The sequence below is a fragment of the Podarcis vaucheri genome (assembly GCF_965113315.1).
Source record: "Podarcis vaucheri genome assembly, chromosome: 2".
Taxonomy (NCBI): Eukaryota; Metazoa; Chordata; class Lepidosauria; order Squamata; family Lacertidae; genus Podarcis; species Podarcis vaucheri.
This window is the reverse complement of record NC_138760.1, coordinates 44,785,089-44,798,539: the sequence shown is the minus strand read 5'-3', so window position 1 is coordinate 44,798,539 and position 13,451 is coordinate 44,785,089. Positions and strand designations below refer to the sequence as shown.

Sequence of the window (13,451 nt, the reverse complement as noted above, 5' to 3'; positions counted from 1 at the left end):
GTTACTATCAGTATTTAGTTCTTCTTATTGACATTAAATACCATATTTGGTATGGAGGTTCCTAGCAGAGACACAAACCTACAAACTGTTCACATTTAACAGCTTTTGCCAAACTGAAATTATCTGCCTTTTGGCCTGTTCCTTTGAAGATTTACTCTGAAATTACAGTGCTATCCTAGTCATTTCTACTATGTACCCTCCAGTTCAATGTGACTGATTCGCAGATTGCAACCTAAAGCTGTGTGCACATTACTGCTTGCCTCCAGCACCTTCCCACCACTGGTGTTTGAAGCTGAGTAGACATGACAATAGCCATAATCCATAGGTATCCTGTGACTTCTTGAGAAATACTTCTGTTTGATGTGTTTTCCCTCAAACCAGCTTTAATCTGATTAGAAAACAGAAGCCACAGTTAAGATGAGGTGTGTACATTTTGGGCAGCATTGTGCACTCACGGGTGACAGCACTTGCACAGAGGGCGGATTAGGCAATGAACATCATATGAAGACCTCCCTGCCCCCTCTCTGGTGGGAACAGCAACTTGAAATATGGGGGGTAGGAGGGAGACTACCTCGCCACATTTGAAATCACTAACATGTACATAGCCTCACTCTCACAGAGCCCAGGGGTGCTTACTGCCTGTAAAGCAGGCATGGCCAAAGTTGGCCCTCCAGATATTTTGGAACTACAATTCCCATCATCCCTAACCACTGGTCCTGTTAGCTACAGATGATGGGAGTTGTAGTCCCAAAACATCTGGAGGGCCAATTTTGGCCATGCCTGCAAAGAATCTGCATCACATTGCATGAGTTTCTTGGGCCCAGCAGCATTTTAACCATGCTGCTGTTGCACATGTACAGTTGTTTTTGGCTATACTACTCCTCAAAGCTTCGATGGGAACAGCCTCAAATAGCTGCATTGAATAGTTAAAGCCTTTTGGAAAGGATGAAACCACCTGCAGAAGAAGCATGAAATGATACGGAAACAGCAACAAACAGGGAAGGACAGGGGAGATCTCCACTGAGGCCAGGGCTGGATTTAGGTTTGATGAGGCCCTAAGCTACTGAAGGTAATGGGGCCCTTTATATGTCCAGCTGTCCTTTGTCAACAACAAATTGTCGCTGGTTTTTGTGTTGAATGTGGTCATTTATGGACCTAATAGGTATCTAAAGCAATTTGCCACTGTTGCTGTATGTAGGTTTTATTTTATTTGTTTTTAACTTATATTTTGGGAATGTACATCCAGTTTTTCCCCTTTAATTTTTTGGGGGCCCCGCAAGAGAGTGGAGCCCTAAGCTATAGCTTGTTTAGCTTATACATACATCCAGCACTGACTGAGGTAGAACTGACTGCAGCCTGTAGAAATCAACTGAGAAATTCAAGATTTTAATGTTGCTCACAGTGGATGAACAGGCAGGTAGCAATAAAGAACAAGCTTGTCAACATTTGAAGCCATGCAAGTCCTGGAAGGGCAAGGCTTCTGCATGCAACTGACACCTGGATATGGGTTTGGAGGGGTCCTGAGGGGGCAATATAGGGTGATTGGTCTCTCCTTGTATATATGAACAGTATCTTAGGAGGAGTGGAGTGGTGGTGGATGGAAAATATTGTGAGCCATTCTCTCAGCACCACTGCTTCCCTTTGCAATAAGCGGCTATATATATTTGGCATACGGATTCACATGCAATGGCATTAAAGCGCACGAAATAAGCCGTGAGCCTGGAAAAGCACAGTCTCCCGTCCCTCCTGCCGCTTCCTTTCGTTTTGGGTGGACAACCCGCTGTAGCAGCTCAGTCCCCAATACGCCGGCGAAGACACCTGATATTCTCCACTACGCCCTAGGACACATGTAAAACAGCTGCCGATGAAAATGCGGAAATACTGGTACGTATTCTGAGATGTGTCTCTCTTTTATTTTATCTGTCGGCCAAAACGGATGCTCTTCGTTGCTGTTTTTTACTCCCGGAAGTTCAAGAAGCGGGTCGCTCTTGCCTTTTCTCTAATTCTATCTAATCGCGCGCGTCGGTCGCAGAGCGACGGCGTGTCGGGTTTCGCCCGCTGGGCGGTATTGTGACGTGGCAGAAGGCGGAAGCGATGTTGCGGCAGGTGGGGATGTGGGGGACAGCGGGTGGGTGACACGGTTTCCTTGCGAGCGGGGCGGGTCAGAGGGAGCCCTTGAGGGGGCGCGAATTGGGGGAGGGTCCGGGGGAGGGGCTAGATGGCTGGGGGCCCGCGGGGGAAAGTGGGTCGCAGGTGGGGTCGCTGTCTGGGGCTGCTCGACTTGGGGGGCTGCTTTGCTTACAGAGGAGGAAGGGGCGGGCAGCGGGATGAGCCTCCCCACCGACCTCCTTTCCTCTGTGCGCAAAGCTAAGGGCTTGTTTTTTTTGGGGGGGGGGGAATGTTGCTTTCTTCGCACTTGGTTTTCTTTTCTCCCTCTTCGTTTCTTTTGCATTTGCTTTATACGCATCACATTTCTTTAGGATTTCCTAAACCCTAGAAGTTAGGCATCATTAGAAGGAAACACTGTGTCAAAATGAAGAGTAGCAGTGGCTGTGAAGTTTTTTCGGCCGCAGTAAACTAACTTGATTCCAAGTTATGGAGGGGGGAGTATTGGATTGTTGCTTTTATTTTGGTTATGTATTTTGTGGTTGTATATTCTAATTCTGTTCCGTGAACCGCCCAGAGACCGAGTTTAGGGCAGTATATCAATTCAATCAACAAACAAACAAACAAATAAGTTGCCACCACAACACACTTTGACTGCTGTATTCCTTGTGCACACATAGGAGTCAGTTTCATTTACCTTTGTGCTACTTATTTCTGAGTAAGCATATTTTTATTTGTATATTTTTATTATTTATTTATTCATACCCCACCTTTTTCCCTGACAGGGACTCGAAGGCAGCAAACATATTAAGTGGCAAATTTTCTTTCCAATTAATTGTCTTGGCGTTCTCCCAGTCGATTGGGTTCTTGCTGCGCAAAGTGCCTTTTCATAATAATTAATACCCCTGAAAATGAAACTATATGAAATACCACTTTGAATGGTCCTTTAAGATGAGAAAATATTAAAATATTATTTGACTTTTTCAGGCATTTGCAGAAATTTACAAAATGCTGAAGGTTTTAAAAATGCATTTTAAAAAACCACATACAGTATTTTGGATCTGGAACAAGTGGCCAGAAAAAAATAGATAACTGACAACTACATTATCTAAGGAAAAGGATGTTTATGCAGTTGAAGTCATTACTGTTCTCTGAAATAATTTGTTATACTCTATAATGTCTCAAGAAAACAGAGATCAGATAAAGTGTTCAGAATGTATTGTCTGACTGTATAAACTGCCCTCCTGTGGTCAGTGCGTCTGACTGTTAGCCAGAAGGTTGGGGGTTCAAGCCTACCAAGGGATGGCTGTGGCAGGATTCCTGCATTGCAGGGGGTTAAACTAGATGACCCTTCCAACTCTACAATTCTACGATTTTATGTAATGTCACCACTGATGCTGTCTTTTCTAACCCTTGCCCATGTGCTTGTCCAGGACAGTAGTGATGACACAGAAGATGTGTCACTCTTTGATGCTGATGATGAAACCTCCAGGAGGCCGAAGAAATCAAAGATAAAGTAAGTAATTGACAGAATTGTCTTGGGCTGCCGTCTCTTTGGTACAAGACCTGCCATTTCTTGTGTCTGTCTGTTGGAGTGAGCTTGGGGAAAATAAAAGCTCTGGCACTGGCTTTCTTATATGCTTCATTGAAGAGCTTTCTTGTAGGATTTCTGTCTTGAATATCATATGATACATATATTTAAATTTTACCTGCTTTATATTCTAGTTCTGTATGGGTCAAAATAAGTCACATCAGATATATATATAGAGAGAGTCTGTATCTAATAAGTATTTTTGATATATTTTGGTAAGGAATCAACCATACTGTATCTAGTAAGAAGTATTTTTGATATATTTTGGTAAGGAATCAACCATAGAGAAATCCAGTCAAGCTGGGCAAGGGCTTCCATTCTAATGGCTCTGGAAAACCTTCCCATATACCTTGAGGAAATGGCACTGTGGTGCTATTCTGGAAATAGACCAGGATTATATGAAATGGAGGAGATCTTGTGACCCAATCCCATGTCCTCTGTTTGTGCTGGGGACCATGCAAATTGGATCACAGCAGGAGTTTGATTGCCTTAACTGCCATGTAGGTACTAAGACCTGTGGATGCATATGGAATCGCAGTTGGGGGTCTCTTGCATGGTAGGGAATTGTAGCTGCAGCACTGGATAGGAAGCTCTCTTGTAGTAAGTCAGACCAGTGGTCCATTCAGCTCACTATTGTCTACACTGGCTCTGTGGGATTTCAGACAGGGGTCTCTTTCAGCTCTACCTGGAGATGCTGATGATGAAACCTTGGACCTTCTGCTCTGCTACTGAGATATGGCCCTTCCCTTCATGGAACAGCCCCCCAATGTTGCATGCCATCCACTTTGTTTTAAGTTTTATCGCAGATATTGTTCTGCATCACCTCTATAATTTATATCCATTGGTGGTATATCAGATTATTTGCAAATAAATAAAACCTTATCGACCAAAGACTTTTGGAGGCTAAAAATAAAATGCAAAATGCTTTCCAGACAACTCAGCATTTGCTTGCCAATTCATTGTTGCTGCTATGGTTTATTTATACTGTCTGTCACATAGGGTGTGTTTATGTTCTTATCCAGGTGCAAGAAACCTGGTTTGGAGCATTTACAGATGCTGGCATGCTAAGGTGGCTTTGAAATTCCCTAGTTCAGAGCGAGCAAAGGAAAATTGATCCAAACAGAGTTAATGGATTTGACATATGCATAGCATTGAATGCACAATGTATCATTAAGCACAGAAGTGCTGCAGGCCAGTCTTCTGGTGTCTGAAAGTGTTTGACAAAGCTCTGGATAGGTTCCATCTGAATGATTTACCTGTGCATGCAGATTATTATTTTAGAAGGAAATAGATGTATTCTTCTGAACTGCAATGTTTACTTGCCGCTGTATTCTTAGCAAACTTTGCAAGGAAGTGCTGTTAGAGAGGTTTATCTCACCAGCTAAAGATTGATGCTTTCTGTCTGCCTACCCTGATTATGCTATGGTAATTAATTAGTTGGTTTTTATAATTACTTCTGTCTTTATGAAGTGCAATAACATGGAATTACGATTGAAACTATAACCCTTGTTAGGCCTTTTGATTTGGACAGAGTGAACAGATAAATGCATTACTAAATTATTGTCTACATGTTCCTTTTACAGACATCCGATAGCCTCCTTCTTTCACTTGTTTTTCCGGGTCAGTGCAATAATCGTCTACTTACTCTGTGAATTGTTGAGCAGCAGCTATATTGCCTGTATGGTGACGATCATCCTACTTCTGTCATGTGACTTTTGGGCAGTGAAGGTAAATACTGTTGAGAGTTTGTCGGTGCTATAAAATGGCTGTTCTCAAAGGAGAGTGGGCAGATTGGCCAAGTTTTTTAGATTTTGTGTTAGAATTCTCTCTTTTAAATCCCTTAACTTCAGTAGTAAAAGTAAGCAAGTATTTTTGCATGTACTCTCATACCTCTAGGTATGTGCAGAGTACATTTAACCTCTGAACAAGCTTCCTTTTGAAAGCGTGGGGGGGGTAGGGTATTGCTTAAACCCAGGGTATCCCTAGTCCTAGTGTGACACACTAACGACTACACCACCCTGGCTGCCAACATGAATTGAGATCCAGCCATTTCTAGGGATGATTGTAACTGGCTGGTCTCATGCAGAGAGGCATTTAGACCCCTCTTGAGTAGAACTCAGCATCTGTGATGGAGTTGCACCCTACATATCACCCACGTAAAGCCATTTGGTGGGGAGGAATACAAAAAAATAAATAAACCCCATTTTTCAGACTTCAGTCCCCTCTAGGGCATGAGATATCTGTGGTTTCCCACGGTGCTGCAAATCCCAGGCACATTCAGAAGCATCCAGGGCCACCAGGCAGGCTGCTATGTAATGGGAGGAATCAATTCATTCCTGCCTTCACTTATCCCATGGAGTAATCTCGTATTTCTCTCTCTAGAATGTCACAGGGAGGTTGATGGTTGGCCTCCGCTGGTGGAACCAAGTTGATGATGACGGCAAAAGCCACTGGGTGTTTGAAGCCAGGAAGGTAAAGATCTCCCAGTCCTTGAGGGAAGTCTGCGGTTGGTGGTATATGGTGTTTTCTAGGGCTGTAGACATCTTTCATTCAAGATGCCATTTGGGGGACATAAGACAGATTGAGCTGGAGCAACAGTTAGTGTGGGAGTGTGGGTGTGAAATCTGGCTTTCCGTATCCTCTGCTTTAGAGACAATGCTGCAAAGACATGTCATTAATTTCACAGCGAAAGAACACAGATTATATTACTGAACTTGGAATAGAGTATTTACAGTTAGGCATATAAAGACCAAACTATATTTATACAAGCTATATGAACAGCGATGTTAACTGTTTTATACTAACCAAATTTCATTAAGTGGTTTCAGAGCCTGGATAGCAGAATACCCTGGTTACTATTAAAACGTTGACATGTAACTTTTAATTATTGAAATGTAACTTTTAATTATTGTGAAGTCTTGCAATGGAAATCCATATGGGAAAGGAGAAGCCTTGCGGCAGGAAGGCATACATCCTAGAGCTTGGTCTTGACCCAGTAATCATGTGGGATTCAGGCCCTGTTACATCTTTACAGGCCTTTAAAATGATAGGAATAATGAGCATTCCCAAGATAAAATAACCTTCACTATGCCTACTCTGAGATACTATTTCCAGTTGTGGCATGTTTTCCTCCCCCATTATTTATAGAAGAATTCATTGATTTTAGCTGGCTAGTAGTGGAACACCTCTCATCATTATTCGACTAACACTCATTTTCAGTATATGCAGCACTGCTCAAAAACTACTTTGGTTTGATCCTTTATTTTGCTGTATGCAATTAAAATATCACATCCTGTTACTTAAAAAATACCTCAGCTGCTTTTCATTAGGATGTTTTAGTTCAGTTTGCTGAATGCTCTTTTTTTCAGGCTATTGTATGTCCAACGTCAGTGCTCCCAATTTTTAGAAGCTTTATAAAGAGGCTATTGTGTCATGGCATTGTGCCATGCCTGGAAATGTTGGGGTGATGGTTTGTGGCTTAAGGTGGTGGAACTTCTTGGTATTCTGATTAGGTGGCTCTTTTTCTTCTTCTAAAATAACAGGCTGAAATATATTTTTCTCAGTAGGAAACATGGTTGTAAAAATGCAGTTAAGTGTTCTTACTGCATGACTTGCAATTTTTAGATCCTGCTGGTTCAGGGGCAGAGCATTACACTTGGTAAGCCATGTTAAAAAACAAAACTTCTGTATTTCTCTCCAAATTATTAGGCATCTGCTCAGACGAAGAAAACAACATCAGAAGCAGAGTCCAGAATCTTCTGGTTAGGGCTTATCAGCTGCCCTTTGCTCTGGGTGATTTTTGCCTTCAGCGCCCTGTTTTCTTTCAAAGTTAAGTGGCTGGTGAGTGGCCTGTTTGGCAAATATCTGACTGAACTTGTTCCTTTGAGTGTAATGAGACCTGAATTCCGTTACATGTCTTTGTCATCTCTCTCCACAGGCGATAGTGATAATGGGTGTGACATTGCAAGGGGCCAATCTGTATGGCTATATCCGGTGCAAAGTAGGCAGCAGGAAGAACCTGACCAGTGTGGCGACCTCTTACCTAGGCAGGCAGCTCCTGCGTCAGGTACTTGAGATTTTGTTTGCATGGCCATTTTTCCTGCTTCCCAGAGTGTATTTTGGTGCTTATCAATTGACTTTGTATTCCTTGAATTCATTGTGGCCCAGATATTGGCAGGCTTTTTGAATTCAGTCTAAATCACAGTATGATCTGGCTCTTCCACAACTGGAAAGAGAGTTTGTTCTGGGCTTCAAAGGTACATTACTTCACAAATGTTCCTCTGCCTTATCCTTCTGAGAAAGTAAAGTACAGGATCTTTAATGTGCCCTGTTCTGTAGTTTGTCGGACACCTGGAACCATGTGGAGAAAGGAGAATTGTTTCCTCAAGGCCTGTGGCTTAATGACCACCTTGAGAAAGACAACAAGCCTTTCTGTACATCTCCGAGTGCTCCTCCTTGACTTTTCCCACACCTCCTTTCCTATTCCGTGAGGCAGGAGGGCACATCCTTTTGGGGCCCTAGGACCTTGTGAGTTTGGGGCCACACTGCCTTCTCCACACTCATTCACCCTCTCTTCTCTTAGCATGTAGGGATGAGTAGTTTTAAACCCCTCCTGCCAGCATTTCAACATCCCATTGAGCCACCCAGCTGATTGGCTCTGGGAAGAGTATGCTCATCAGCAGAGCACAGTAACCTTTCTCATATTAGAATATCCTCCCTGCTGCTTAACCTTAGACTTTCAGATATGTAGCTATATATAAAATAAAGTATGGCATAGTTCATAGAGTGCTCAGCTGTGAAGTTCCCTGAGTAAACTTGGGGCCACTTCTCCACTCTCTGTCTAACCTACCTCTCACATGGTTGTTGTGAAGATAAAGTGGGATAAGCCCCATGTAGTTCCTTGGAGCCCCTGAATTCCTTAGAGGAAAAGTCCAAATATTAACAAAAGCAATCCAGCCATCTCTAATTTGGGTCATTCCCTTCTGTTTCTTCCTCCTCATTCCTGATGTTGCCTTGCCTGTTGATAAATGCTAATACAGCATTGTTTTCTCTGAAAAGATGTGTGGCTTCCATCTTCTGGGATCTTTCTATAGGGCATTATTTCTCAAAGCCTTGACCATGCAAAGTTTGTAACAGTTTCTAATTGGTCCAGAAAATAGAATCATAGAATCATAGAACTGTAGAGTTGGAAGGGACCCTGGGGATCATCTAGTCCAACCCTCTGCAGTGCAGGAATATGCAGCTGGTCCATACAGGGATCGAACCTGCAACCTTGGTGTTCTCAGCACCATGGTCTAACCAACTGAGCTATATAATAGGAGGCTGCTTCAGGGTTTTCAACATAAGACCTGTACATTACTGTCCACACTTACATAATTTTAAAAATAGGTTTCCAGGTCTCGTGGAGTGAAAATGATGCCCAGCTAATTATCCATAAGTGAGGTTCAGAATCCTGAGATCCAGGGCTTCTCAATGAGAAGTTACACATTAAGCAATACTAGATGATTAACAATTAGTTCAGCATGTCTGCTGATAACACAGGTCTGAGCAGGATACCTTCCTCCCGTATCCACACTTAATCATTTAATTCTTGTTTTGGAAATCTATCCTGGACAGTGGCCCTCTGCTGCTCTTTTGCCTTCTCCCCCGCTGTTATTTAAAAAGATATTAAAGCTAATACTTTTTCAAAGTTGGGAATAGTTCAGCTTCTTGGTGATCTTTCTCCCCCAAGCAGTTCCCTGTCTTTTAAAGTCCTGATCTAATACTGCTTTCTTTTCTTTTATAGACTGTGTCCAAAGAGGAGCAAGCAGTATCTTGAAGATCAGGAAGAGTCCCGTGTTGTTTTCAATTCCTTCTGGAGAATGAGAAATATTTCCTTGACCCCCTGTACAGAAGATTTATAATCTGTGTGTGGATTTTTCGTAATTAAATGCATCTTCTAGAAATGCAGGTTACCTCTCATATTCCTTACAGCTTATATTTTGCAGAGTCCTTCTTGACACTTGATTCTGGGCTCTCTAGGTGCAATAGCTCCACTTATACATAAGTAAAATATATTGATGGCAGAGAGTTCATGATAAGTACCATAGTTTATTGCCATCAGCATTTTTGTGAAATTTGGGGCAGTCCCAAAAGCTGAGAAGCCCTTTCAGCAGGGACTTGAGTAATCTCTCATCCCCCGGAAACTACAAAATCTGACCTCTAATATGAAATCTGAGATATTATCTACATAATTACAATATTATAGGTTTCTTGCTTTCTTTTAAAACGAGGAAGTTTTAAAATGTGGAGGGGGCAACTTGAAAAACAGGTTGATAAGTTCTGCTACCATAAATGTGGAGGGGGCAACTTGAAAAACAGGTTGATAAGTTCTGCTACCAGGAATTGGGAAAATTGCGGTAGAGTACCAATTTTGAAAGTTGAACAAAAGCACTTTGATGTCTCAACTTTCAAAACTGATTTCAGCTCAAAAGTTTTCCTTTGTGTAGGACCAGAGACTTTTTAGTGTGGATTTCAGAGCACCTGGCTAGTATGGATTGGTCTCTTTCCCCTCCCTCTTCTTTATAAAACATTTTATTTACTTTATTGGGAGGACCAAATTCTCATGGTGCAACTATAAAGTAGGCTACTAGGATTTCATCGGAGCAACCCTTTTTGGTTTTCGGCTTTTTTCCTAAATAGCCAGCAGAGGTAAAAAGAAAGAGGAATGTATTTGCATCCTAATAAAGTTATGTATAGTATTTAATGCATCTGGCCATCCTTTCCTTGATAATAAGTTAATATAGGTAAAACATGCTGTAGAAAGCAGAGAAGATTCATGCTGATGTGATTATGACAGACCTTTGCTATAGAGTTTTATCTCTGTTCTTGCCATAGGAGATAAATAACTAATGTGGTAGTCCATATTTTCGTATATAATATCTGCAAGCCTGACTTCAGAACCCTTCCTCCTTTTACAGATACGTAATAGCTGTGTTCCAGTGTGGTGTCTCAAGCTTGCATGCTTCTCTCCCATCTGTTCCTCTAGCGCACCCATAGGGCGATCAGAAGCTTTTGCTTCTGTTTTCACCAACCCCAGTTCAGTGTTATGCCTGAACCTTGACAAGAGTGTGGTTTGTATTAACTATGGTTTACAGAAGCGTGTCAATTTCAAACTGTGTGTTATGAAATTGGCTTGTTTCAATAAACAAACCATGGTATGAGCAACCACAGTTTGGATGTGTATACTCTGATTAATTGGAAAGAGAAGCCAAGGCTTCCCATCTCTTCTTCATGGGTGAGGGCATGAGTCTGAGGCTCGTTCACCTAGCGCTCTGTTCAAACACAGCCAATGCCAGTTAAAAGTCCAGTGCACATATTGCCCCAATGTGTCCATGCTACAGACATTGTGGGACAGGAAAGAATCTGGGGCTTGCATGCATGTGTTCACATACATGAACATGTGTTCACATACATGCACACTCCCGTGCACATAAAATGTATTATATGAACTGGAGCTTGTTTTCATGCAGTCATATGTATTCTGCATCCATGTAATCTTCCCATCTATGTATCGGGTGTTACTGTGTGCATGCACAACATTCTACAGGTATAGAATGCAAGCCTGAGATGACTTCTGCTGCATCACTTGTAGAGCATCTCAATGCAGTATGAGAATGAACCCTAAGATACTGGAACACCAAACCATTACATTTTAAAAATGGTAATTTAACTGGTGCAATTTGAGAAGGGTGTGTGTGTTAAACTTGGGGGTTCGTTCATACACACAACCTGTGATGGCCAGAGGAATTAGAAAAACTACCTTGAGCCAGTCATCTGCTTGTTAAAGTCACAGCCTCATTTCATCCAGGATTAGGATTGTGGTCCCTTACATCAAACAACCCTCTTTAAAAACTGCATTTCCCCACACTCCCTTTGGAGTCATGTGAATTGGCTCCTGGATTGACCATATTATGTAGCTGGCTGGCTGGGCTACTTTCAGACTCGGTTCTAAATCATACGAGCATTACTAACGCTGGCTGGATGCAGTTTTCTATTCAAAATGCAACACTTTTAATATGACAGATTTGCATAAATCAAGGTGTTTAAATGGAAGTTGCAGCTGTATTATTCAATTACTGTTAAGAAAATGTAGTGAGGTATGACTGGTAAAGAAGCTCTGTTACAAAGAGGAGAATACAATGTTGTCTGATAATGGTTAAAAAGAAGAATCCATTTATCAGGCAACATTATATTCAACGGAGTGCTGAATACTGATAGTTAAATGTTTGTGTTTGGATATATGGGTAATGTAAAGCTGTGGGTTATTGTTTCTTTGAGGGATACTAAAGCAATGTATTTAAAAATTCTTGTGCACGCTTGTGAAGCCTTTTGAATTAACATGTTTTTCAAAAGAAATATATTTTTTTAAAAGTTCTGTACCTTTGAACTGGTTTGATTAGTGTCCTGGATTTCTTTGCCTGCAGTGATGTGTAATGTCTGTCAGGCCGATTAACAAGCTTACATTTTTAACTTGGCCTCCTAAAGCCCTCCTTTCTTTGTATGTTGTGCTTGCCAGTATGTGTGGCTGCCATTACCCATTTTTCACAGACCCGCATTTGATGTCTTATGCAGAGAACCATCACCTTGCTCTGTGGGCCAGTGATGGGCATGGCCCAGAGGCAAAAGTGACCAGAGCAACCAATGAGACTTTTACCTTTGTACATGCAAAGTGTGAGTGTGTGCACATACACATGCATGCATGCAAGAGATATTGACACAGTTATTGACAATCTCCTTGTTCCACGGGATCACTTAGTCCTTTTTGTTCATATGAATGCCATTGCTAATTGTTAATCTTGATGACCAATCAGAAAGGGTTCTGTCCTCATTGGCTGGTCAATGGAACTCTAGGAAGAGGAGCCTGCTAATTGGTTGCTGGAATTCCCAAGGGAAGGTATAAGTGGCCCTAGAGGAGTTAAGCTTGGGACGCAACAGCACTGGTGTGATTTAGTGCTCTGAGTTTGCTATTAATGAGGCCATGGCTGGCTATGGCTAGGTCTGGCTCATTTTATTTATTTGTCAAGCTTCTAGACCACTCTTCATGTCATAGAGCTGTTTCCAACACCATTTGAAACGAAGCATTGTGCCATTTAAAACAAATAAAATACTGTTTAAAATTTCAGCAGAATAAAATGATGAAACAGCAGGACAACAAAAAACAATCCTAAGACCCAGAGTCGCTGGCGAAATGGTTGCCACATCAGGTAGTGACTTACAGGTATAGTAATCGCCATTGCAGAGTGCATGCAACCAATAGATCTTTTATATTATTTCAAATTCAATGCATATGATCACATACCCTCAAACATTCAGGGGCAAAACTAGGCTTTATTTCATCCGGGTCAAAGACTTAGTTTGGCACACGTGCATTTGCAGGCACACACAGGCTGGGAGCCTCAATGGCACCCCTCTGGAGGCTTCACCCAGGGCAAAAAAACCTTGCTGGCGCCCCCATAGCTATAGCTCTGCAACCTTCCACATGAAAATAGGGACATTCTATTCACTACATAATGGAGCGAGGGAACTCAACTAAGATCCCTTTGCTGATCTTAACACCTTAGAGAGTCAACAGGAAAGGAGGTGGTCTTTCAGTTGTTTGGGTCCCCAAGTTATTTAGGGCTTTGAACAGTAATGTGAGCACCTTGAATTAGACCTAGAAACATATTGGCAACCAGTGAAGCTATTTTAAGGGGGCCAGTTGGTAGAGTTCCAC

The 13,451-nt window shown here is 42.0% G+C and overlaps 1 protein-coding gene across 3 annotated transcripts; it reads left to right on the top strand.

The window, feature by feature from the left end:
* Positions 1 to 2,024: 2,024 nt before the first annotated feature.
* LOC309527235 (Golgi apparatus membrane protein TVP23 homolog B) lies at positions 2,025 to 12,113 on the top strand. Of its 3 annotated transcripts, none has more exons than XM_082213896.1 (7): positions 2,025 to 2,106; positions 3,540 to 3,622; positions 5,281 to 5,425; positions 6,080 to 6,169; positions 7,406 to 7,537; positions 7,635 to 7,763; positions 9,483 to 12,113. In XM_082213896.1, the coding sequence occupies exons 1-7, from the start codon at positions 2,095 to 2,097 to the stop codon at positions 9,513 to 9,515; spliced, it is 624 nt and encodes a 207-aa protein (XP_082070022.1). In that variant the 5' UTR covers positions 2,025 to 2,094; the 3' UTR covers positions 9,516 to 12,113. The 3 variants fall into 3 exon arrangements, with proteins under 3 accessions (XP_082070022.1, XP_082070021.1, XP_082070023.1); XM_082213895.1 differs by lacking the exon at positions 2,025 to 2,106 and adding an exon at positions 2,372 to 2,419; XM_082213897.1 differs by lacking the exon at positions 2,025 to 2,106 and adding an exon at positions 2,806 to 2,824.
* Positions 12,114 to 13,451: the final 1,338 nt, after the last annotated feature.

What these genes read in the sequence shown, in the direction of transcription:
- LOC309527235 (XM_082213895.1), top strand. Translation starts at nt 2,399, where the DNA reads ATGTTGCTTTCTTCGCACTTG. An exon ending in TGTTGCTTTCTTCGCACTTG is followed by an intron (nt 2,420 to 3,539) that starts GTTTTCTTTTCT and finishes GTGCTTGTCCAG; the next exon opens with GACAGTAGTGATGACACAGA. An exon ending in GCAGGCAGCTCCTGCGTCAG is followed by an intron (nt 7,764 to 9,482) that starts GTACTTGAGATT and finishes TTTCTTTTATAG; the next exon opens with ACTGTGTCCAAAGAGGAGCA.